General features: G+C 39.4%; 1 protein-coding gene across 2 annotated transcripts in view; it reads right to left on the bottom strand.

The window, feature by feature from the left end:
- ZFAND3 (zinc finger AN1-type containing 3) overlaps positions 1-22,998 on the bottom strand; it is a 236,682-nt gene that overhangs the window by 150,736 nt on the left and 62,948 nt on the right. The window contains exon 3 of one of the 2 annotated variants that reach the window (XM_074949104.1): positions 22,564-22,590. The exons of the other annotated variant lie outside the window; for it this stretch is intronic. Within the exon in view, the coding sequence (XP_074805205.1) occupies positions 22,564-22,590 (27 nt within the window). The remainder of the gene's footprint in view (positions 1-22,563; positions 22,591-22,998) is intronic. 2 annotated transcript variants of the gene reach the window in all.

Genomic DNA, 22,998 nt, shown 5'->3' with positions numbered 1-22,998 from the left:
CTCATGATTTTTGAAGGCTTGGGGTTGGCAATACCACTAAATGGAGAGCACTAAAAAAAGGAGCTCTGGAGACAAGTCGTATAGCCTCACAGCAGATGCAGCATAAGCAACGGTAACAAAAGATTCCCTACACGGCTATGCCAAAGGGTAATTTAGCCACTACCTGATGGGTCAGTGTGGGCTTCCTTATCCATCTCTATTCAGTCCTTGCCCTCAGCAAGACTGCCAACAATGTTGTCACTTGTGACGGTGTCTTTGGCAACATGGACCTCTGGCAAAACCTGTATTGTTACCAGCAACTCATTGGTCGCAAGCCCATCAACAGAAATTACTCATTACAAACCCGGGACATAATTGGGACAAATTATTGGGACAATTTGGGACAAACCCAAATTCATAGTGGAAATAAAAGGCTATAGTTCCTATCTTACAGATGGTTGCAAGAGCCAGACCAGGTTCCTCACAAAAATAGTGTAGATTGGGAGAAAAGAATAAGGGAAATCAGAGAAACAGTATCCCTACATTTTTACCTATGCATCCAAGTGAAAACAAACAAGCCAGGCAAGGGAAGAATGCACTATACGGTAATAAAAAGCCACATATAATGGAAGGGCAAAGCATTAGCAAATGAATTCTAAGAGAAAAAGCCCAAACAATTAGTGAAAACAAGCAATTGCAAAAATATTTCCTTTTGAACAGCTGCCACATTTTTTCTGTTCTAATCAGTTATCACCTTGTTAATGGATATAAAACATTGGTAAGTTGTATGAATAATTTAGGTCCATTTTCAGTTAAGTGGTATCTTCATTAAACCATATGCTGTGAGAATTTACAGCACCTGTCCCCAACTAACAGCTCTAAGGGAAGCTGCATTGCATAGTTCTAAAGCTCACTCGACATTACTTTAACTGGTTTACATTTGGCAGCCCACAGAGCAGTCACCTGTCTTTGCCACTTTGAGTGGAAAGAGAAACTTGTTTTTAAAAAGGGGGAAAAAAAGTTAAGCCTAGTATCTCTAGTAGCATGTTCATAACAAATAACTGGAAAGAAACAAAAGATAACCGTGTACTGCTAATTAAACTCACGCATTTGGCTGTTATGATTGTATCCGCTACAGAAATGACTAAAATAGTAGAGTTAACAAAAATAATAGAAAATGTAAAAGGGAAACAAATTCATATCTAGAACTGGTCAAAAAAATTTCAGTGGAATAGGTTTTAATTGAAAACTGCTGAAATAGGAACATTTACCAGAAATGTCTGTTCTGACAAGTGAGGAAGTCAAAATGAATCATTTCAATGTTACGTTGATTCTTTTTTTGACATACTAATGTACATATTTATATATTATAGTTTATATCATAACATTTAGACCTTATTACAACAAAATGTTTCGACAATTCAGAAAAAAAAATTAAGAATCTGAATTTCACAGGAAATTTTCAAATTTCAGCTTTTCATTCTGATTTAGAATCTAAACAAATTTCAAAGCAGCAATTTCCCACAGAATGGAAGATTTGATTTCTAAACAGTTCTACTTATATCCCAATTTTAAGTCCGCTGGTTATACATTACAAAACAGGAAATTACTCATATAAACCACATCACTTAAAATAATTAAACACAGACTGGACCACACATTAGAAGATCTACTGTAAGGAACAACTCTATATTAGATGGAGATAGGTGCCTGACTAGATGACCCAAAAAGTGTTTTCCATCTCTAATATCTGTGAGTTCTATTGACTTCTCTCTCCCTCACTTACACAAAGGCAGAAATGAGATCACACTTTTTGCATTAGAGAACTTCTAATGAAAATTGAGTTGGAATCTAAATCATTTCACAATGTCCTTGGGAATTAAATCATAACAATTTGAAGCACAGGGTCAAGTGGACAAGCATGTAGGATCCAATTCTGATCCTGCATCAGTTGCATATCTCTATTTACTTCAATTGAAGTTTCTCCAGATTTACACCACCGTAAGGGGGAAAAAATAGATCTGGGCCCTTACTCTGCAGGTAAAGGTCTCAGAGTTATGTGTAGAGGACAACTTATCACAGCTTCCCGAGAAGTCAAAGCACATTTGTTGTCCTTTCTAGCAAAATCAGTTAAAACTAAAAATGGATTGACATTCAGCTTTAATTATCTCACCCTGAAAAAGGGAAGCAGAAAAAACTTTGGAAATGGGCAGTATAAATATTACAGAAATTTAGGCATCTAAATGTACATAACCAACTGGAGTTGGACTCAGTTACACCATCTGTAAAAGGGGAGAAATGATATTTACCTACCTCTGACAGGAATGAACATGAAAAGCTTTACTTAGGAATTAAGACCGGTCAGTGGAAGGAACAGGAATTAGGGTTGCCAACCCCCAAGGATTGGCCTGGAGTCTCCAGGAATTAAAGATTAATATTTAATTTAAAATGTCATGTGATGAAACCTCCAGGAATACGTCCAACCAAAATTGGCAACCCTCAACAGGATCAAACTTCAATCCAGTGGAATATGCAAAGATCCAGGAAAGCCATATGTTAAGGCAACATTTTGGCAAGCCCTTTTCCTAGGCTATGTCTACACTATAGCTTATGTCGTCATAATTTATATTGCTCAGGGGTGTGAGTAAATCACCCCCTGAGCAACTTAAGTTACACCGACATTAGCGCCGGTGTGAACAATGTTATGTCCTCGGGAGGGCTTCTCCCGCTAACGTAGCTACTGCAGCTCGCAGGGGCTGGAGTAGTTAAGCCGATGGGAGAGCTCTCTCCCGTCAGAGTGGCTACATTAGAGGACTCACGGTGGTACAGCTGCACCTATGCAGTGCCGCTGTGAACTCGCTAGTGTAGCTGTGCCCCTAGACGCTGCATTTCCCAGAAATATTTAAAATGTGATCCTGCAACATTCAGTGCACAGCTAAGTAGCTATACATCCACAAGGCAGCAGTCCTTAGCTGCACATTTTGCAAGCTCAGAACAGGGGAGAAAAAAAAATTATCATCTTCTCCACATGCTCTGTCTGATATCCAAGGTTTCACACCTATATCAAGTCAAAACCCATTTACCCTGGGACAAGTCCATATCATAGAATCATAGAATATCAGGGTTGGAAGGGACCTCAGGAGGTCTAGTCCAACCCCCTGCTCAAAGCAGGACCAATCCCCAACTAAATCATCCCAGCCAGGGCTACTACTACTCCTCCTCCTCCTCTTTAATAAGGGCTATTTCCCTGTCCAACTTCAACCCCAACCCCAACCTGTTTCTGCACTAAAACTTTTGACAATAAAAGTCAAACTTTTTTTTAAATAAATTGAAAAGTTCATACACAAGCCTCACTAACTACCGCGGAATCATTTTCATTCAGACTTTCCAAAATACAAGTCACCTTCAGGCAGACACCAAGTGTTGGAATTTCACCTTTTGCAATTTTCAAGAGTTATGAGACTGAAGACAAAGAGCTATAATGGAAATTAACAGGCTGAAATCAGCTCCCTACCAAAGTGAGGACAGAAAAAACATTTTAAATCAACTGAGAAGCCACAACTTTTTTTTCTTCAAGTGAAAGCAGAATGATGCTGTCAGGAGAATGTCAAGATAAACTGTTAAAATGATTTTGGATGCTAATGTTATTTTGGTGGACCCAGTCCTGAGACATTGTACGAAATCAGTGGCTAGATGCTGCTTTATAAATATAAAAATAAACATTTTCTGATGATATACTTAACAGCCATACCAAAGCTTGATTTATAAGTACTGTATTTTATCATACTACATGCATCATGCTGATTAAAATTGCAGTGCTAACAAATTTTAGCATGAAAATTTTGCAAGTCTTGGTTAACATTAATTCATACAAGCCGTTTTGTCACTACGCAAAATGCATAGGCATAATGACAGCATTAATAAACTTAGCCAAGTTCATACTGTGCAATTTAACAAGCATCACTGACTCAGTCATCTTCCTTGTGATCACTTCAACAGTATGGACTCCACAGTTTGATAGCGTTAGCATCATATTAAAATGGGTTGCAGTATGGTCAAAGGATGGATATTGGTCAGCAAAGTGAGTAAAAAGCACATCTTGATGTTGCACATGATGCCTATGCATTTTCAAAGTAATATCTGTTTAGTTTACTTAAAGTTTTTTTTTATTGTCACTACTGCAGAACCATCATGCTGTAGCAAAGCAAGCCATGTTCTATTCCCCATCACATATTGACTAAACTACCAGTAAAACTCCAGTTCCAGAATCTTTATTGCTGGTGATGTGGCATAAGCCAGAAAAGAACACTTGATTTTCAAGCTTGATTTTCAGATACAGTACCCGGCTGAGCCTGTACTGCTGCAGTTAGAAAAATCTTATTTTGACTTGTAAACTGAACAGATTTGATATGGAAGTCACCGAGGAAGAATAAATATGGAACACCAGCATAGCATTTTTCACAGTTTCTTTTCTGACCATCGCCACACTTGTTATGCAATTTGAACAGCTCAACATTTGTTTTTACATTATCTTGCTGATCCAGTCTGCTCTGTTTCTGTCTGTCTAGTGCAGGGTTTTTGCACTAACAAATCTGTGAAAAAACACAGATTGGATAACACTGGATATGTTATGTATAGAACATACTTTGTTATTCACCCAGAGACACATGCATCAATTGCTCATTTGGGTGTGTTTACTGGAGTGAGGCACTGCGCTCTTTATTATGCAGAGGCTGCAACTTTTCAATATATGCACATAACAAAGGTAGATAGCAAGACTATATAGCTGGCTGGTGAAAGCATGAACAATTCCCATACCATGATATAAGATAGTATAGAAATTAAGCATGTATGACAGTAATTATGACATTTTTATCTTAATTCTTTCCATTTGGTAAAGGTGTTAACTGCAATTTGGGATTTGATAAATTCACTTTTTAGAATTTTACGTTAGGTAATTTAAAGATTTGAGAGATACCAAAATTAGATGTTGGGTGAAAAGTCATGTCACTTAATTTGTATAAAACTCTTTATAGTGAATATTCAAAGATATTTATTTCATCTCTATATAGCAATGGAGTGGGCTACGAGTCTGAATAGACTGGATGGTGTGATTTGGGTCAACACATCTACAGTGAATAAATATTGTATCAGCCTAGCATTAACATGTAATTTTGGTAAATTTGCTCAGGCACATTTGGGATCACCAGGAAAAAATACACGATACGCTGCCTCAGTTTGGAAGAAGCAAAGAGTGTTAGCTGCAAAGTGGGTTTGGTGGTTTTAAGATTCAAAGAAAAGTTACATTTTTTTTTAAACACTATTCAAAATGTTAGCTTCCAGAAAGATTCAGAAATTCCCCTTTCCTGATAGAACCTTTACAAAACACATTAAAGAGGAGCTTGTGAAGATTGATAAGTGTGCATATGCACACTTATCGATCTTGTTTTCAGGGGTTATATATGTTCTAGACAGTTCCATACTGCTCATACAGTAAACAGCCTGTTTTACAGACAAAAGGAACCAGCAAATACTGATTTTTATTCCCTAACTGAAACAGTCTCTGTTAAGAGAGGCTAAAACTTGATTAGGTCACAGTGCATAAAAAAATTGCTCCCTCCCCACCACATGTTCCTCTGCAGAAACGCTTATTTCCTTAATTTCTTTAACTCTGAAGTACTCTGCTGCCAGGATCCATGTGCTTGACTGTCAAAAGATGTTTTGCATTTCAGAGCAAATAGGTTAGCTAACATATCAGTTGGATGAAGAGTTGTCCATTGAGTAGCCAGTAAACAGTACTGCACAAAATAGCAGGGTATCGATTTAACACACTACAACTCCCTTCAACTCCATCTCTACCACCATAAGGGGAACAAGCTGTCGTAATGCTGCATAAGATTTAACATTGTAAGTGCTTTTTTCTGAAATCCCTTAAGAGGGGATAAAATATCAAGTACCAGTAATAACATTTTCAAAAGTCAGAATTGAGAGAGCAATGAATTTTCCATCCCTGTAGGATAAGGTATGATTTAATTTCTTAGGCTCAGGTGTGGGTAGGGAGGGGGTCACAACTGACAACTCATTCTCTCTCTACAGGGAGTTGCTTATTGGTGCTTGTTGTGCAGAAGAGAAAACGGTTTCATGTTAAAAACAAAACAATTACTTCTGTACTTTTGTAAATGGACTTTTCGTACTTTGCTGTGGGATCTACAGGAAAAAACAGAGAAGTTAAATGTCTCATTCCCCCTGCGCGCGCGCACACACTTACTGAATGGGGCCAGTGGAAGACAGAAGTGTTCTCAATGTCAGATGTTTATGCCACACTAACTCACAGTAAATATCTTATAAATCAAGAACGAAATAGCCTTCATTCTGTCAGAGAGCCTCAAATAGGAACAAATACATGAAATTTGACCTTTACATCCAAAAAGCTCCCTTGGTTACCACCAAGAAAACAAAACAGGTTTTGTGACAAAAGCTTCCCACAATTCTTCGTTTCTAAACCTACTCAGTGAATATCCCTATATATATATATTTTTTTTCCTCTGTCTTAAACACATCAAGACCTTTTCAGGCGCAAAAGTCTAATGGACTGAAATTCACTAGAGACCTAATGCTACCCCAGAGCTACCAAGTAGATTGATTTTCAGGTAGTGTCGGCTATCTGATTTTGGATTTAGAAACACTCCCCCTGCTTCAGTTCAGTGGTTCACAAATTCAAGTGTCCAATTAAAAAAAAGAAGAGAGTAAATGGCCCTGTTATAGGTGCCCATCCAGTTACATCTGGCTAGCAGTCATGCATCAGCTGTGCTATTCATGTGCTCAGAATGTCAAAACAAATGACTGCTACTTATAACTGAAGCTAAGCCTTTCTAGTTTATCCGAGGCACCATAACAATGGAATTTTCAGATATGCAACGATTTTTCATATTTTTAGAATTCTCATGCTAACAGGTCACGATGAAAGAAAAAACGCACACATTTCAATTTATTCAGGGATTTCTACATTAACTTGCCATGGGGCAAGTAGGTGGATGGAAGCTACCATTAAGGGCTTCTGTGTTTCCAGCTTTATTTATATCTATCACAGTCTTCTCTAGACCCTAGCGAGTCTCAATAAAAAAAAAAAAAAAGTAGCCAGTACTGTCAAAATGTAGTTTTTAAATTGCTGCTGAAGAACCTTCAGCACAAGTCTTAAGTGGAACTGCCTCCAAGTGATACAGAAGTATTGCTGATGCACACAGAAAGTGTCACAGTGAAAGAGTGTTCTCATCTATACCGGGATCAACCTTCTACTTCTTCACACATTGCAAGGCAGCACATGTCAACATAGGTGAATGAGAGCTTGTTTAATAAGGGTGGAAAAAGCTACACTAAACACAGCTGGGATACAATGGCAGATAACAGCACAAGCAGAAATGGATATAATTTTTCAGCCTGAAAATAAACCAGAATGTGGCATTTGCCTCCAAGTACACATCTTTCCTTTCTTTTTGCTTCAAAAGGAAGACATAAGATAAACAGCACCTTTAGGTAAAAGGGCAACGCCTATGACCGCCACCATTACTGATAAAGAAGAGAAATGGATCTCTAAATGTTGACTTAGTTCACTGAAAACAACTTTGGCCTGAGGTAAGCAGAGTTTACTGGGAAATAAATGATACCTATTCTACTCTGTATATTCTTAAGTATTTCTGAGCATCTCTCTCTGAAGGCAAGTTTACTTTTGGTGAATTAATACTCCTAAAACTGAAGCACCCACTGACTATCTCCAACTTGTGTTGCATGCGGACAGATGCTCGTCTCCACAGCTCTGTCAATGCACCTCAGTTTTGACATGCAACACATCATGCTATTGAAGGATTGGGAATCTGCAGTATATACTGACTTCTTGCTGCACTGTTAATGTAATACTTTACACTTATAGACCACCTCTGATATGGAAATCTCCAAGGGTTTCATAAACATTAAGTTTCAATAATCCTATACAGCATGAAAGTAATTCATTTATGGTATGTATTTATTTTGAGTTATGCTACCTACAGAAAAAAGGAGATACCATCAGGCTACGGGCATCACTGACAGTTGAAAATTGACAAAATAAACAAACTTCTCAAATTTGTCCCAGGACACAAATACCCCAAGCAGTTAAATGCATTTTAGCAATAAAATCCAAACAAAATTCAAGCCTCTCCAATGTATACTACCCACACACTACTCAGACCATGAAAAAATCCCTGTAGTCCTCAAAGCAAGAAAAAGATGAGACTAGCCTTGTAACATGCCATTAAGGTCAGCACATTGGCTATTTTGCTGCAGAGGTGGAGTAAATTCAAAGGTATGGGGGCCTTAACAGAAGACTTTACCACCAGCCACCTCATCTATACCAAGGAGGTTTTCAGCTCAAGCACCTTGTTGACCAAAAATGGGTCCAGACACGTGTACCCTCTACAGGCCAGCTACAGGCCCCCACCCAGCCCGACACTCAATCTCTACCCCCCCCCCAGAGCCCAGGGATCCAGAAGGAGTACCAGCCTGATGCTGGGTCCTGGGCTTGCACAGAGTTTCCTGCACGCCGCTGCCTCCTTCCTTCAGGGCATCCCGGGAACTTCAGCGGCTGGGAACCCTCCAGTTCCCTCCCCCTCCCTTCCCCCTTGTCTTTTATTTGTGAATCAGGCTCTGCCCGGTCCAGTGGCCCCTAGGGGCAGCCAGCAGCACTGCAGCCCATTTCTGTGGGGAAAAAGGAAATTCTGTGCACACAACATTAATTTCTGCAAAATTCTGCACTGCACCATGGTGCAGAATTTCCCCAGGAGTAATGGGCAATACAGTTTGGTGACATACCAGTCTCCTGCAGACCTGATTGATTCCACCTAAAGAACTCAAAAAAATATGCTTTAATCAGTGACAATTAATAAATGTGAAATGCAGTTCCCTAAGCCATGGCAAAAGACAGGGAATGTGAAACACATATGAAGACATTAGCAAAAATAAGACATACAAAAAGGTCTAAAACAAGTGACTAATTTTACATGGACTTACTCAAACGTACAATTTTACTGCTATAAAACACCAAAAACATCTATGGTGATTTGCAAATATCAAGTGTCCATTCCTCCTAACTACCAGAAGATGGGATGGAGCACTCTATAATTGCCCTGTTCTGTACACTCCCCCTGAAGCTCTGGTATGGGCCACTATTGGAGACATGATACAGGGCAAGAGCACCATGGTTGGTCCGACTCAGTATGTCGCCTCTTATGTTTTCTCCCTCTGACATACAAATGAAATGCCTAGCTTACTTTGCAGTACTGACCACTATTATTTACAGCCAGAACTGGCAGTGCAATCTATATTTAAGTTGCCTAACACTTTCCATTATAAGACCCTGTTTTCAGTTGCTGAGACTTCACCAAACTTTAATGGTTCAGGCTGAAGTTTTCCAGGCCACGTGTATGCCCCAGGCCGAATTTTTTGGAAGAGTTTCAGTTAAAATGGCTGAGCCATGTCAGAGAAAAGAGAAAGGAAAGATACATTTCGTGAATGTTAAATTATTGCAGCTGTATCACTGAGAAGCGATAGCCTGTCTCCACACTCTGGAAGAGAGAATTGTATTGTGACAGGGAAAGTCACCCCAGGTTCAGGGAAGTGTCTTTTGCTGTCCCTGTGAAATTTCTCAAAGTCTGGCTGAGTTTCAAGCCTCTGAAAATTGCTGTTTGCAAATGCTCACGAGAAACTTGTTACAGTTTGGCACCAAGATTCTCTGAAGATTCCTTCTCTACAGAGAAGGCTCCATCCTCACACTAAGCATGCTCTACTCCAACAGAGCATGGTCCAGGACTATTCAGGGCTGAGCAGGACTTCTGCAATTGCTCCTCCAGCCTATCGGGAACTAATGTGCCACTGGGCACCAGAACTGACAGTAGGGAGATACTGTCTTACTGTGTTATTTATTATTTGTATTCTGATAGTGCCGAGGAGCCATAGTCATGGATTAGGACCCCAAAATACTAGGTGCAGTACAAACACAGAACAAAAGATTATCCCAGCCTGAGAGAGCTTACAATAAGTATAAGACAAATGACAACAGATGGATACAGCCAGACCAACAGGAAAGTACAAAGAAACAATAAGACAGTGCTTTCAATGCTGTCCCCAGCACCCAGGAAGACTGATTGGAATGTAGGGGGAGAGGAGCCAAGAGGGACAGGGATAGAAGCCGATGGAGACAGACTGTGAGGGGACAGGGATAGAAGTGTCTATAACCACTAAATCACATTGCCCTCCAGAACATGGAATTGAACCCAGAATTCCCAAATTTCAGCATTCCTCTACTCTCAGCAAATAGCTGTAAAACCCCTGGCAAAACGTGTCTCATTCCTTTCTAGTAGCTTATCCACAGAGACAACCTACTGTCACCATTGCCAAGCATTCATGGGCTCAAGCATTCATGTCTTGGATTTAGAGGTTCCAACTCCAACCTTGCTGATGACCAATTTGGAGGTCTATATGGTTCCATGTTATTAACTTCCATGATTTTGTCACAAATTCTTCTGCTATTTGGTGTTTTTCTTAAAGCTCCAAGCTCCTGTAGTCTAGTGATAATAGAATCTCAGCTTTTATTTAGACAACAGGTATCTCACGTATGGAGAAAAGACTGAAAATGTAACCTGTGTATACCCTAAGAGCTAAGGAACCCGAATCCAAAGAAAAACTGATTTTTTTAAGTCTCATAATTTGAGGCCTGACTCATGATTTTTGAATGATTGGGGTTAATAATATTGGTGGTTCCACATGACAATTTATAGGGATGGGGTTCTGGTAACTTTTTGAAAAACGCCAGAAATTATTACAAAAAACACCTCATAAAAGATTATTAAAGTTAAGCATTCAAAAGTTAGGAAGTGCCAGAATTGATGGTGCCTGCACAACTTTATAATTTGGCCCCATTCTGAGCACATACACCCTAATTATCATCATATATAATAACAAATTAATTTTTCCAAAGGACCTCTGCCTTATTCAGGACAAAATATAGATGGTGCTCCAGGAATGAAATCCAAATGAAATGAAGCTGTTGTCTTCACAACCGTTCTTTTAATTTATAACTGAAGTTAGAAAGTGTGTAGCGAAAAAGGCAGGAAGAATTTGATTCTATCCCTCCCTCTGCCACACAATTCCTAGATGACGTTGGTCAAGTCACTTACACCAGAATTTTCATAGGTAGCTGCTACTTGTGTGTTCCTCATTTTCTGAGGGCTACAGTTAAGACATCTGGATCCTGATTTGCACAAATGCTAAACATACAGATGCAACTGAAGTCTATGGGAGCTTTAACACAGTGTCTCTCAACATTTCCACACTACCCTACCCCTTTCAGGAGTCTGATTTGTCTTGCGTACCCCAAGTTTCACCTCACTTAAACACTACTTGCTCACAAAATCAGACATAAAAATACAGAAGTGTCAAAGCACACTATTACTGAAAAAATGTTTACTTTCTCATTTTTACCACATAATTACAAAATAAAATCAATTGAAATATAATATTGTACTTACATTTCAGTGTATAGTATATAGCGCAGTATAAACAAGTCATTATCTGTATGAAATTTTAGTTTGTACTGACTTCGCTAATGCTTTTTATGTAGCCTGTTGTAAAACTAGGCAAATATCTACATGGATTGATGTACCCCCTGGAAGACCTCTGTGTACCCCGATCGGTACGTGTACCCGTGGTTGAGAACCACTGCTTTAACATATAAAGCGCTATGTAATGCTAAGTACACTGAAAAAATCAGGGCCTAGGCATCTCAAATCGGGCACCCAAAATTAGTGGGCAAAGAGGCAAGATTTACCTAAAATGCCTTCTACAGAATTTAAGTAACAGACCATGGCTCCTATGGCTCATAGCCAATTTTTTTTTTTTAAATTACACGCATTTCAAAGGCTTTCAAGAAAAAAACAGTTGTCATAATAGCACATGATACACTGCCTGGCCATTTGCATTATATACACACACAATCATCCATGAAGAACAAGGTTCTTGTATGGTCAAGGATTTAAATTGGAAGCGGGTTTGACCAACATCCTATGCTCTCTGCAAAGAAAAACCCTGATATAATTAGCAATAGCTACAGTGCTAGGTTCTTGCTGTATACATTTCTTCCAACATGGCTTTTCTCACAATTCTGGAGGCTGAAACAACTCTAGCACAGGAAGTCCTGGTTTCCCTTAGAGACTAGTCTTTATATAGCTACGGTTGCGGCCAGATACCATTAAGAAACTTTGTAGCCCCCGTGTTGCTCTGCCTATTAAAACTGATGTGGCTGCAACATTGTCAAGTTTACTCTGAAATCTAAGGGGAAATTTTTTGCAATGTTTGAGAATAGATCAACTTTGAATTTGAAGTTCTGAAGATCTGAAGTTTGAATTACAGATACTTTTAAAAGGTTAACCAGATTGGAAATGCTGGCTTGTGCCATTCAAGGTCAGAAACTGCTAGTTATTTATTCCTTATTTTCACTTAATTAATTCGCCTTCTAAACCTATACATAGGCTACCTTTGAAAAAACAGGTTGTAATTAAGCAAAGTTACTAATTGTATCTAACTGTAATGGCTAATGCGTTTGAGTAGTTTGCCCTCTGGTGACTAGTTTTGAGAGAACAGAAGAGCGTCCCACAGCTCAAGGGGCAGTGATCTGTGTATGTAGAGCTCAAGTATAAAGCTGCTATTCCTAGACTTGAGTAATTGTGAACTGACAACCCAGTAGAGGCCTAACTTTTGAGGTGACACGTAGTATCGTGAAAGGTCATTTGACTAAAAACCCATACCTGCTGCATTGGCTGTATTCCTCCATAAGCCTGCTTCTTATACCACAAGATTTTTTTTTTTTTTCCTTTTTCCAAGTGTGCAGAGGCAGACCTCTGCTAGGTATTTATATGGCTCCATTACCGTAATATTTGAATGCCTCTCAATCTTTGATGTATTTACCCTCACAATACCCCTGTGAGTTAGGGAAGTGCTATTATCCCCATTTTACACATGGGGAACCAAGGCACAGAAAGACTAAATGACTTACCCAGGGAGTCTCAGAAGTCCTGCTGTGGAGCAAGGAATTGGACCCCGGAATTCCCCAGTTCCAGACTAGTACCCTAAACATGACACCATCCTTCCTCTCAGGTAAACATTGATGAGTTATTAGTAGACCACGTTTTTTGAAAATACAAAACATGAACTAAAATGGAAAACATAAAACAAAAAGCTCACCATACATCAGTGGCTCCTGCCCCACAGGGCTGGGCCTAGATTCCTGTTATGGGTGTTGCGATCTAGCACATGGGGTTGCAGTGCTGCAGCACCACTCAGCTTTGGCCCAGCTGTCCCTCTGTCATGGGGGAGAGGGAGGCAATTTGAGTGGGTGTTGTAGCGACCCCATGGGTCGCAGCACCCGTACCGGGGAGCTGGGCCCAGCCCCGCAGGATGGGCGTTGCCACTGCAGGGTGAATGTGGCATGTGCTTGCTCTGCAAACACTGCCCCCAAGGTCTGCCATCCCCTCAGAGGCACGACCCGACACCCTCCTCCCTCCATGGATAAAGTGGAAAAAACAAAATAAGACAAAATTACCTAAGAACAAATCAAAGAATTTCAGGGGGCTCTAGTTATTGGCCATCTACCACTTACATAAGTTTCTATAACCAGATCACTTTTGTCCAGGTACCCAATTCTGCAGAGCCCCTCTGGCCCATGATTCAGCCTTCTCAGGAGATGTCTAGCTTTCAGTAACCTTTTTTTTTTTTTTAAAACACTGCTGAGCTAAAAGGTTTCCCTGAGGAAAGTTTTGTTCGTGGTCTCTCCTTGCTCATAATAATGGCTGCTGAAATGTTGTCTCTGTCGATCACGATGACTACTCACCTAATTTCACTCAGTGTCCTTAGTTAGAGGTGGTAAAGAGTCTGATTTCCTTCCATACCTAAGGTGTAAAAGCAGATGTAATCTAGGTGAAGAGGAGGAAGGAAAAGCAGAGCTAACCTCCATGTTTTGTTGTGTCTTGATTGAATTCAGCAGGAGTTCAATCACTGCAAAAACAAAGGCAGGCAGAACTGCTGATAGTTTTGGCAGGTAATGGAAGTATAATAATAGAGCACAAAACTGCTTTTTGTGGGTTACCTTAAGTAATGGAATGGCAATGAGGATTTCCTTATAGACCGGAATTGTGGAGTGTCAGCCAACTAAAGAGAAACCTGCACTTTTATTAATATGTTTATTTAATTTGTTTTTCCCAAAATGAAGCTAGACTCCTTGTAGGTGAACTAAGTGGTAATTCATTAGCTTTAACAGTAGTTTCTGGATCAAAGAAGGTAACAGGTTCATCTAGCATGTAGTAAAAAAATAACCTTATTTAGCACTTTTTGTCCCTAGATTTCTGAATAGTTTTGCAAAACCCCTCTCCAGCTAGCTCCTTTTCCACTTGGTACCAATTTTTGTCCTAACCCAGACCCGGACCTGGAGGTGCAAGGGAAAAGAGGGAGTTTAGCTGCTTGTACCCTGTATAATTTTCCACACAGCATTGGTGGCTCAGATCCTAGAAAACATGGAGTAAACCAGACAGATATCCTGTTGCATTTCTAAATATTCAACACACAGCTCTGAACAACAGGTATCTCCAATGACAAACTAAATTCTATCCTAGTGACAAAACATGGATTTGAATCACATATCTTAAAAGGAATGAATTGAATGGTTTAAAAATGTGCTCAGATACCGACCTCTTTCTTTTCACAAAGAAAGAGTTAAACACTTTCTTTTATTCCCCGAAGGCTGTCTGGTCCCACTCAGAGGTGCCATGTTTTATTTAAAACATACTCTCTCTCAGTAACCACTTGTTCTAATTGGCAAGGCAAGGCTGGGTCCCCAAAGCACACAGCTCGTTACATTCAGTTTGGATTACAAAAAACACGATGAAACAAACTGCATCGAAATGTACAAATTAACGGCTCAGGAGTGCACGACACGGACGTGGAATTAGATTGTAATATGGAACAAACACCACAGGGAGGCTAGGGAACAAATCACTCGTGTCTCTATAAGCTACACAAGGTTTCCAAATGAGCAAATACACAAAACAGAGCACAGGCTTTTCCATAACTCACCCAAATTGCTAAATATGAATAGCAGAGATTCCTTCCCCCCACCTTATACACACATGTAAAAGAGAATGGAGTTACAAACAAGAAGGCTTAATGAATTAAACCTGCAGGTTGCACTGTCTAAATATGTAACTCATCTTTGCTTTCATGCTGACAATGTGCAAACATCAATGCAATTAAGTCACACTTCTAAACATTTTTTTAAATCACCTGAGAACCAGAACACAAGGGACTAAATTAGAGTTGGTGTTTCAGCAGGCAGCATGGAGAGGATAATGAGCTAGAAGTTAGATGAACAATATATTTATGAAATAGGAGGAAATGGACTCTTCACTACAAACAACAAAATGTACAAGACAAAATAAAAGAACAGCTCTTTGTACAAAAATTAAACAAAAACAAAAGGCAAAAAGGGTGTGCTGCTCCGCAGTCAAAGTTAGTGAGATTAGCCAGCCCTTGAGATAACAATAGGCATGGAAAATACCAAGCAATAAAATTGTTCAGGTACAAAAACGTATTAAAATTAAAAACAGACATTGCAGTCTTTTCAGGCAGCCAGCACCTAGCAGAGGTCACACTTCTAGTTAACTGTAAAGTGCAATTTGTAATGGTTTACATCAATGAGCCTCAAACTACCAGGCTGTCAAAGTCGCAACAGCTAAAAATCATTCCAACCATCTTTTGTGATCTTAGTTCCACGTCTCCTTAAATAGGAATTATGAAAACATTGAAGCAATACTGGATCTCAAGTGTGATGGAACTCATCATGGCCTCTTAAACCGGTAGCTTTGTTGTTCCCCTAACAAAAGGGCTCACATACCTTGCATGACAGCATTAACATATCTAGATTCCTGTCACAAAGAGGTTTAATATCTTCATGAGAAGACATTAACCCCATTCAGTACAGGCTAAATCTACTGGCCAGTAGGAAACGCTCTTTAGTGCATTGAAGGCTTACCCATCAATTGCTACAAAATTTAAAAGTTCCCATTGTAAGAATGCTGTATTTCTAGCCTTTATGTTTGTGAAGAGACACTTTTTAATGTGACTAGATGAAATGCCATCTTCCTGATGCTGGGGACATCCAGATAGGAAGATATGAATTGTCCTGGGCCCATGCACAGCTTGAGTGCCAGGCTTCATAAAGAATCCTCCTTCCTCCCACCAATTATTGTGCAGCAGTGGATCCACTCTGTGGCCATGGCCTCCCACAATGCTTATACACCCCTTACTACTTTGTTTGGGGAAGAAAGGGGTGGCATGAGGGAGAGGGGAGAAAGGAGAGAGAAGATAACTTGCAGATCAGCCCAGTGGCTGAGCCACCAGCCAGGCTCCCAAAATCTTTGTTGCATATTTGTATACAGGGAGCCCTCATTAAGCAGGGCTCTTGGCATGCAGGGAGTACACAACCCCTAAATGGGATCCCCAATTCCCATCTCACACCAGTACTACACTAATTCTGCTACCAGGGTGTAGAACCCTGGAGTAATATTTCTGTGTCATGGCTATAGAGAAGAGGGCAGGATCCACCTTTGAAAGAGGTGTAAATTATATTCACCTCATTGAGTAACCCAAAATATTGTATTCACCCCTCAAAAACTGCTGTATAGTACCCTCCTGCCCATCCTATACCCTGCACATATTGATTTCTGGCTACACGTAGGGGGAAATCTTCTACAGCATAATTTGTCACAGGTTGCCTCATCAACCAGAGCTAAATTAAATTAGGAATGCAACTATACTTGGATGAACTGATTTCCTACACATAAGTATTTCTCCTCCAAAACATTAGGACTTTATCTTTTGTCTTGTTTGCTTATGATTCACTAATCAAGTCACATTTAGAAGAGTTGTAAACGTTTCCCACATGACTACAAATATTAGCCCGTTTTAATGAACCAGGCAATGCTATCACCTGGGTCGTCACACTTTGCAGAGGCTTCAGTCTTGCTAATGGCGCAAAATGATAAGGGCCAGCTAGCAAGGTAAAAGGAATTGAGGGTAGACAATGCAAATTAAGAGTGTCAATAAACCAAATCCCAATAAAATCCTTTATTTAGCTTCCATTTAATTCTTTTTCACAATCATGATTCTCCTCCTTAGTAAGGTTTGATATACGCTTGGATTCTCTGAGTGTTTACAAGTTTTGTGGCATTCTTCTCTCTCTTCCCATTAAAAACACAGACCTTTAACCTGCAATTGGGGAGGGCTGTATGGAAGACCAAATGAAGATATGCTGAATGCTAAATAAATATCTATGATGCTTCAGGACCCTGTAGATGGGTATTTCCAGACTACCTAAGCTAGAGTTACCATGGTGAGCGGTGTGTTTGGCTATACAATTTTCAAAAGAATGCTTATCAGTTTGAATGTGTAATACAAAATGGACTGGAACACAAAAATACTGCCAGTCTCTCAAATGCTAGTCAAGTGAATTTGCTTTAACAGTCTTGCAGTAAACATTCTGTATGCTACAAACACTAAGACAGACATGAATACAATGGGAACCCACCACTATCAAAGATCCAGCCTAATGGAGCAATACAAAAGGAGATGCCTGCTTATATTAGAGACTATCACAGACACCATACTGCAGCCCTCCTAAAAAAAGGTGTCTGCGTACAGACACAATGCTGCTTTTAAGCTGTAGATATTTCTTGCTGCTCTTCCAACATCAGAGCACTAAAACATAAGGCTGCACATCAGTAGAGAGGGTAAGCACCTAGACAATGCAAACACACTGGATTTTTTGATATTTCATTTAGAAACAGAAGTTTCCTTCAGGGGTAAAGGGAGGAACAAAGTACATAAATGGTTTGCCATTTATTGTGCAATACTATATAGCACAGATTACAGGATATGAAACAGCAGTCTGCAAACTGCTTGTATTTTTGTTGGAATTGTTTCCCACACAGCAAGCCAAACGACTGATAGAAGATCTGCTCTGCAGTTTACTGACTCCAAAAAGCGACTTGGAAATGCACCCCCAAAGAGTGTTTGTCAGGTCATCCCTGTGATAGCTTTACATTGCCATGAAGGAACCCAACCTTGATTCCAGTCTCTTGCAGCCTAGAACAAGCAGGGTGGAGCTACCATTGTAAATCCAGGAAAATCATTCAGGGAGACAGATGAAAGGATAATTTCTGGTTTTACTAAAGAGTAATTCTTCCTGTCATTTAATGAGTTTCTAAACAAGTCATGTCTAGTTCTTAAAAATCTACTACAGCAGCGGGCCTCCTCAATGGAAGTGGCAGGGTTAAAAGTGTATAGAAATTAAATTTAATAATTCTGCACAATCTGGGATGCAGAAGAATTCTGGGGAATAAAGATTTGCCACTGAAATGGCTTTTATAGTTTTCTAGATCTACATTAAAAGATGAAAACCAAGGCAGAACATTGGTATGTTGTATATATGAACCCACCTTAGAGAAAGCAGTGCCATTTTTTTTATCCCTCTTTCCTTGTTATATGCGTCCCTCAAACTGAAGGGAAAATAAAAATCAATATTGTGTTCAAGTAACAAAACTTTATAGTCTGACATACAGCCACTGCATACATATTGATACATATTGCCAGTTTGGTGGTCAGCAATAATGATTTTGGACTAGATGACCTCCTGAGGTCCCTTCCAACCCTGATATTCTATGATTTCTACTCTATTGTAGATTTTGGTCATAATTAAACAGGATTTTATTTGTCAAGATGGTAGCACAAGAACACACGCACACACTATTTCAAGCAACAAATGACAGTGAACCAGCAATCAAGACATTCAGTCTTTTCTGACAATTTTAGAGAACTCACCACATGTACATAATATGTTGCATGCACAGCTCAGAGAAAGAAGTATATTCTTGAATCGAATTATGCTGATATAGTGGTTCAGGTAAATGTGGAAATCTTGTAGCATGGTTTAAATCAGAAGTTAGAGATGGAAGATAGCTTGGGTCTAGTTCCCTCATACATACCTTCAATTATAGCCTCACTGAGAAGCACTATGAAGCCCCTCAAGAGTTTTGTTAGAAATATTTTACCCCGCTGACGTTCTTAAATTATTCTGTTCTACTTCCAGAGGTCTCTGTGCATCTCCCCACCATACAATCTTGTACTATGGCACTTACCTTTAGTTTCATGTATTAGCCTTTGGGCAAGCTGCAACCATTGCCTGCATTCCTTTTCCTTTCCTGTCTGCTCCATAACAACTACCTTCCATTAGTCTGAGAGCAAATGGACTAAAGGTGAAATATATTTATATAATGATTTAAGGAAAGAGTACACATAAACATTTGGTGTTAGTGAGAGGTCTATTTGTTTTGCACTAGTGCCCAAAGTCTCAATCCTGAGACTCTGTTATGCCAGGTGCTATACAAATATATAGGAAAACAGTCCCTGCCTGAAAGACCTTACAATTTAAGAGTGAGTTTGCATAAACAATCAGCATCGGCCTAACCCTGCTCCCACTGAAGTCTACAGTAAGAGTCCCACAGACTTCAGTGGAAGCAGAGTTAGGCCAATGCTAGATGCTTTTGAAAATCCCACAGTGTCTAGTAATTCAGGCACTGAGCACAAACAGTTTGCCAAATTGACAGGACAGGTTGTAGTAATGGTATAGAATGTGGTGTCGGTGAAGTACCTAGTCTACCTATCCATTTGCATTTCCTCACTTACCATTCTACAGTCCAATTTGAAAAAGTATGACAATATAGCATTTCATAAGAACATAAGAATGGCCATACTGGGTCAGACCAAAGGTCCATCCAGCCCAGTATCCTGTCTACTGACAGTGGCCAATGCCAGGTACCCCAGAGGGAGTGAACCTAACAGGTAATGATCAAGTGATCTCTCTCCTGCCATCCATCTCCACCCTCTGACAAACAGAGGCTACAGACACCATTCCTCACCCATCCTGGCTAATAGCCATTAATGGACTTAACCGCCATGAATTTATTCAGTTCTCTTTTAAATCCTGTTATAGTCCTAGCCTTCACAACCTCCTCAGGCAAGGAGTTCCACAGGTTAACTGTGCGCTGAGTGAAGAAGAACTTCCTTTTATTTGTTTTAAACCTGCTGCCCATTAAGTTCATTTGGTGGCCCCTAGTTCTTATATTATGGGAACAAGTAAATAACTTTTCCTTATTCACTTTCTCCACACCACTCATGATTTTATATACCTCTACCATATCCCCCCTTAGTCTCCTCTTTTCCAAACTGAAAAGTCCTAGCTTCTTTAATATCTTCTCATATGGGACCCGTTCCAAACCCCTAATCACTTCAGTTGCCCTTTTCTGAAACTTTTCTAATGCCAATATATCTTTTTTGAGATTAGGGGACCACATCCGTACGCAGTATTCAGGATGTGGGCGTACCATGGATTTATATAAGGGCAATAAGATATTCTCTTATTCTCTATCCCTTTTTTAACGTTTCCTAACATCCCATTTGCTTTTTTGACTGCTGCTGCACACTGCGTGGACTTCTTCAGAAAACTCTCCACGATGACTCCAAGATCTTTCTCCTGATTAGTTGTACCTAAATTAGCCCCCATCATATTGTATGTATAGTTGGGGGTATTTTTTCCAATGTGCATCACTTTACATTTATCCACATTCAATTTCATTTGCCATTTTGTTGCCTAATCACTTAGTTTTGTGAGATCTTTTTTAAGTTCTTCACAGTCTGCTTTGGTCTTAACTATCTTGAGCAGTTTAGTATCATCTGCAAACTTTGTCACCTCACTGTTTACCCCTTTCTCCAGATCATTTATGAATAAGTTGAATAGTACTGGTCCTAGGACTGACCCTTGGGGAACACCACTAGTTACGCCTCCCATTCTGAAAATTTACCATTTATTCCTACCCTTTGTTCCCTGTCTTTTAACCAGTTCTCAGTCCATGGAAAAGATCTTCCCTCTTATCCCATGACAACTTAATTTACGTAAGAGCCTTTGGTGAGGGACCTTGTCAAAGGCTTTCTGGAAATCTAAGTACACTATGTCCATTGGATCCCCCTTGTCCACATATTTGTTGACCCCCTCAAAGAACTCTAATAGATTAGTAAGACACGATCACCCTTTACAGAAACCATGTTGACTTTTGCGCAACAATTTATGTTCTTCTAGGTGTCTGACAATTTTATTCTTTGCTATTGTTTCAACTAATTTGCCCAGTACTGACGTTAGACTTACCGGTCTGTAACTGCCAGGATCACTCTAGAGCCATTGGGTACAGTAGCTGATTTAAAGGACAGGTTACAAACCATAGTTAATAGTTCAGCAATTTCACATTTGAGTTCTTTCAGAACTCTTGGGTGAATGCCATCTGGTCCCGGTGACTTGTTACTGTTAAGTTTCTCAATTAATTCCAAAACCTCCTTTAGTTTCTAGTTTGGATATGTGAGATGTCTAAAGTTATTATAGGTTAGCAATCTACAGTTAATTAATCTGTGACAATTCAACATCAAGGTTTCACCCTACTGTACCTCTACTGGAGACAGTGGGGTATAGATAGCTTTTAGGCATCATTACAAAATGAAGACCAGCACACTATAAAGTACTTTGCTGACCCAGGATTAATGTTAAGAGTCTCTGTTGAAAGCATTTTAACATTTCAGAATCTGTGATTCTTACTAATTCTTAACTAAGACAGGTTTGATTTTTCTCAAAAAAAAATTCTTGTTAATTTCAAACTCTTCTCTCCAGAGTTTCATAAACCTTTTTGTGCAAGTTAAGAACTAAGAATTAAACCAGAAATGCTAGATCTGTGGTCATGTTGAATAGTCCTGTGAACTTTCAAGCCTTTCGAGGTTAGTACTTCAATTTCTACCAGAAAGGGTTTATCTTCACACTTGTCTATAAAGTGCCTAGCATACTGCTCAGAAATTCCTGGCTCCTAGCCCATGATCATGCTACTTTTCCTTTTCAACCACAGGTTAAACAAACAAGTTGCCAGATCACCCCATATGTTCATCCCCATAGTCATTTAGCCGTTGTTAGTATTTGGCCAAACAAGAATTAAAGAACAGCTCCTGGGCATTGCCCTTTGCTCTGACCAGATCTGTGCCAATTTAATCTCATTTCTTATCACAACTGAAGACTAATTATGTAATAATTAATGAATCCCATGAATGTTTCAGGGAAAGAAAGATCATATCAGATCATGATTATATATTCAGGAACTTGTAATTTGGCAAGATTGAAATTATGGCAAAAAAGGTAAAGGAAGGCAGGAAGACACTGTTTCTGTAATTTATACTGCAATGCAAACCCAGCAACTATGTTTTGTTTCCTCAGTAGCCTGTTGCCGTCCTCACCTGATATATTTAAAATTCTACCTTCCACCAGAGTGTAATTTTTTTTCCCCTCAGAGAAAGGGGACAGAAGAGACCCGCCCTCCATTTTTTGTTTTAATTCAGTTACTTAACCGCCTAGTTACTAACCTTTTTCATTGTGTGGATTTCTTTTTTCTAAAATGAAAGAGAAAGGAAACAAGGGTCAAGATAAGTAATAACACTCACAAATTCTCCCCCTCATGCAAAACTGCTACAACACATTAGTTTATAGCTTGCCACCTTATCACAAAAATGTAAGAGGAAGAATCCTTGGCATTTTTGGGGGGGTCTAAATTATGACAACACAGATTTTGATGGTTTTCTTGATAACTATTGTGGTTCAATTTACAGGAGCAGAGTACAAGTCTTTGCCTTCCTATTTTAATGGTCTGGCTGAAATCCAACAACATTACATTAAAAAAATCCACAGAAAATTAGTCACTCGCTTTTAAAAAAAAAAAAAAAGAAGAGGGAAAGTATTAGAGGAAACCATGTTAGTTATCACCTGTTAATGAATATTAGAAGACTCCTGCCATATGAAGA

Source organism: Natator depressus, chromosome 3, assembly GCF_965152275.1.
Source record: "Natator depressus isolate rNatDep1 chromosome 3, rNatDep2.hap1, whole genome shotgun sequence".
Lineage (NCBI taxonomy): Eukaryota > Metazoa > Chordata > Testudines > Cheloniidae > Natator > Natator depressus.
Note: the sequence above shows the minus strand (reverse complement) of the source record. Positions and strands in the feature narration are given on the sequence as shown.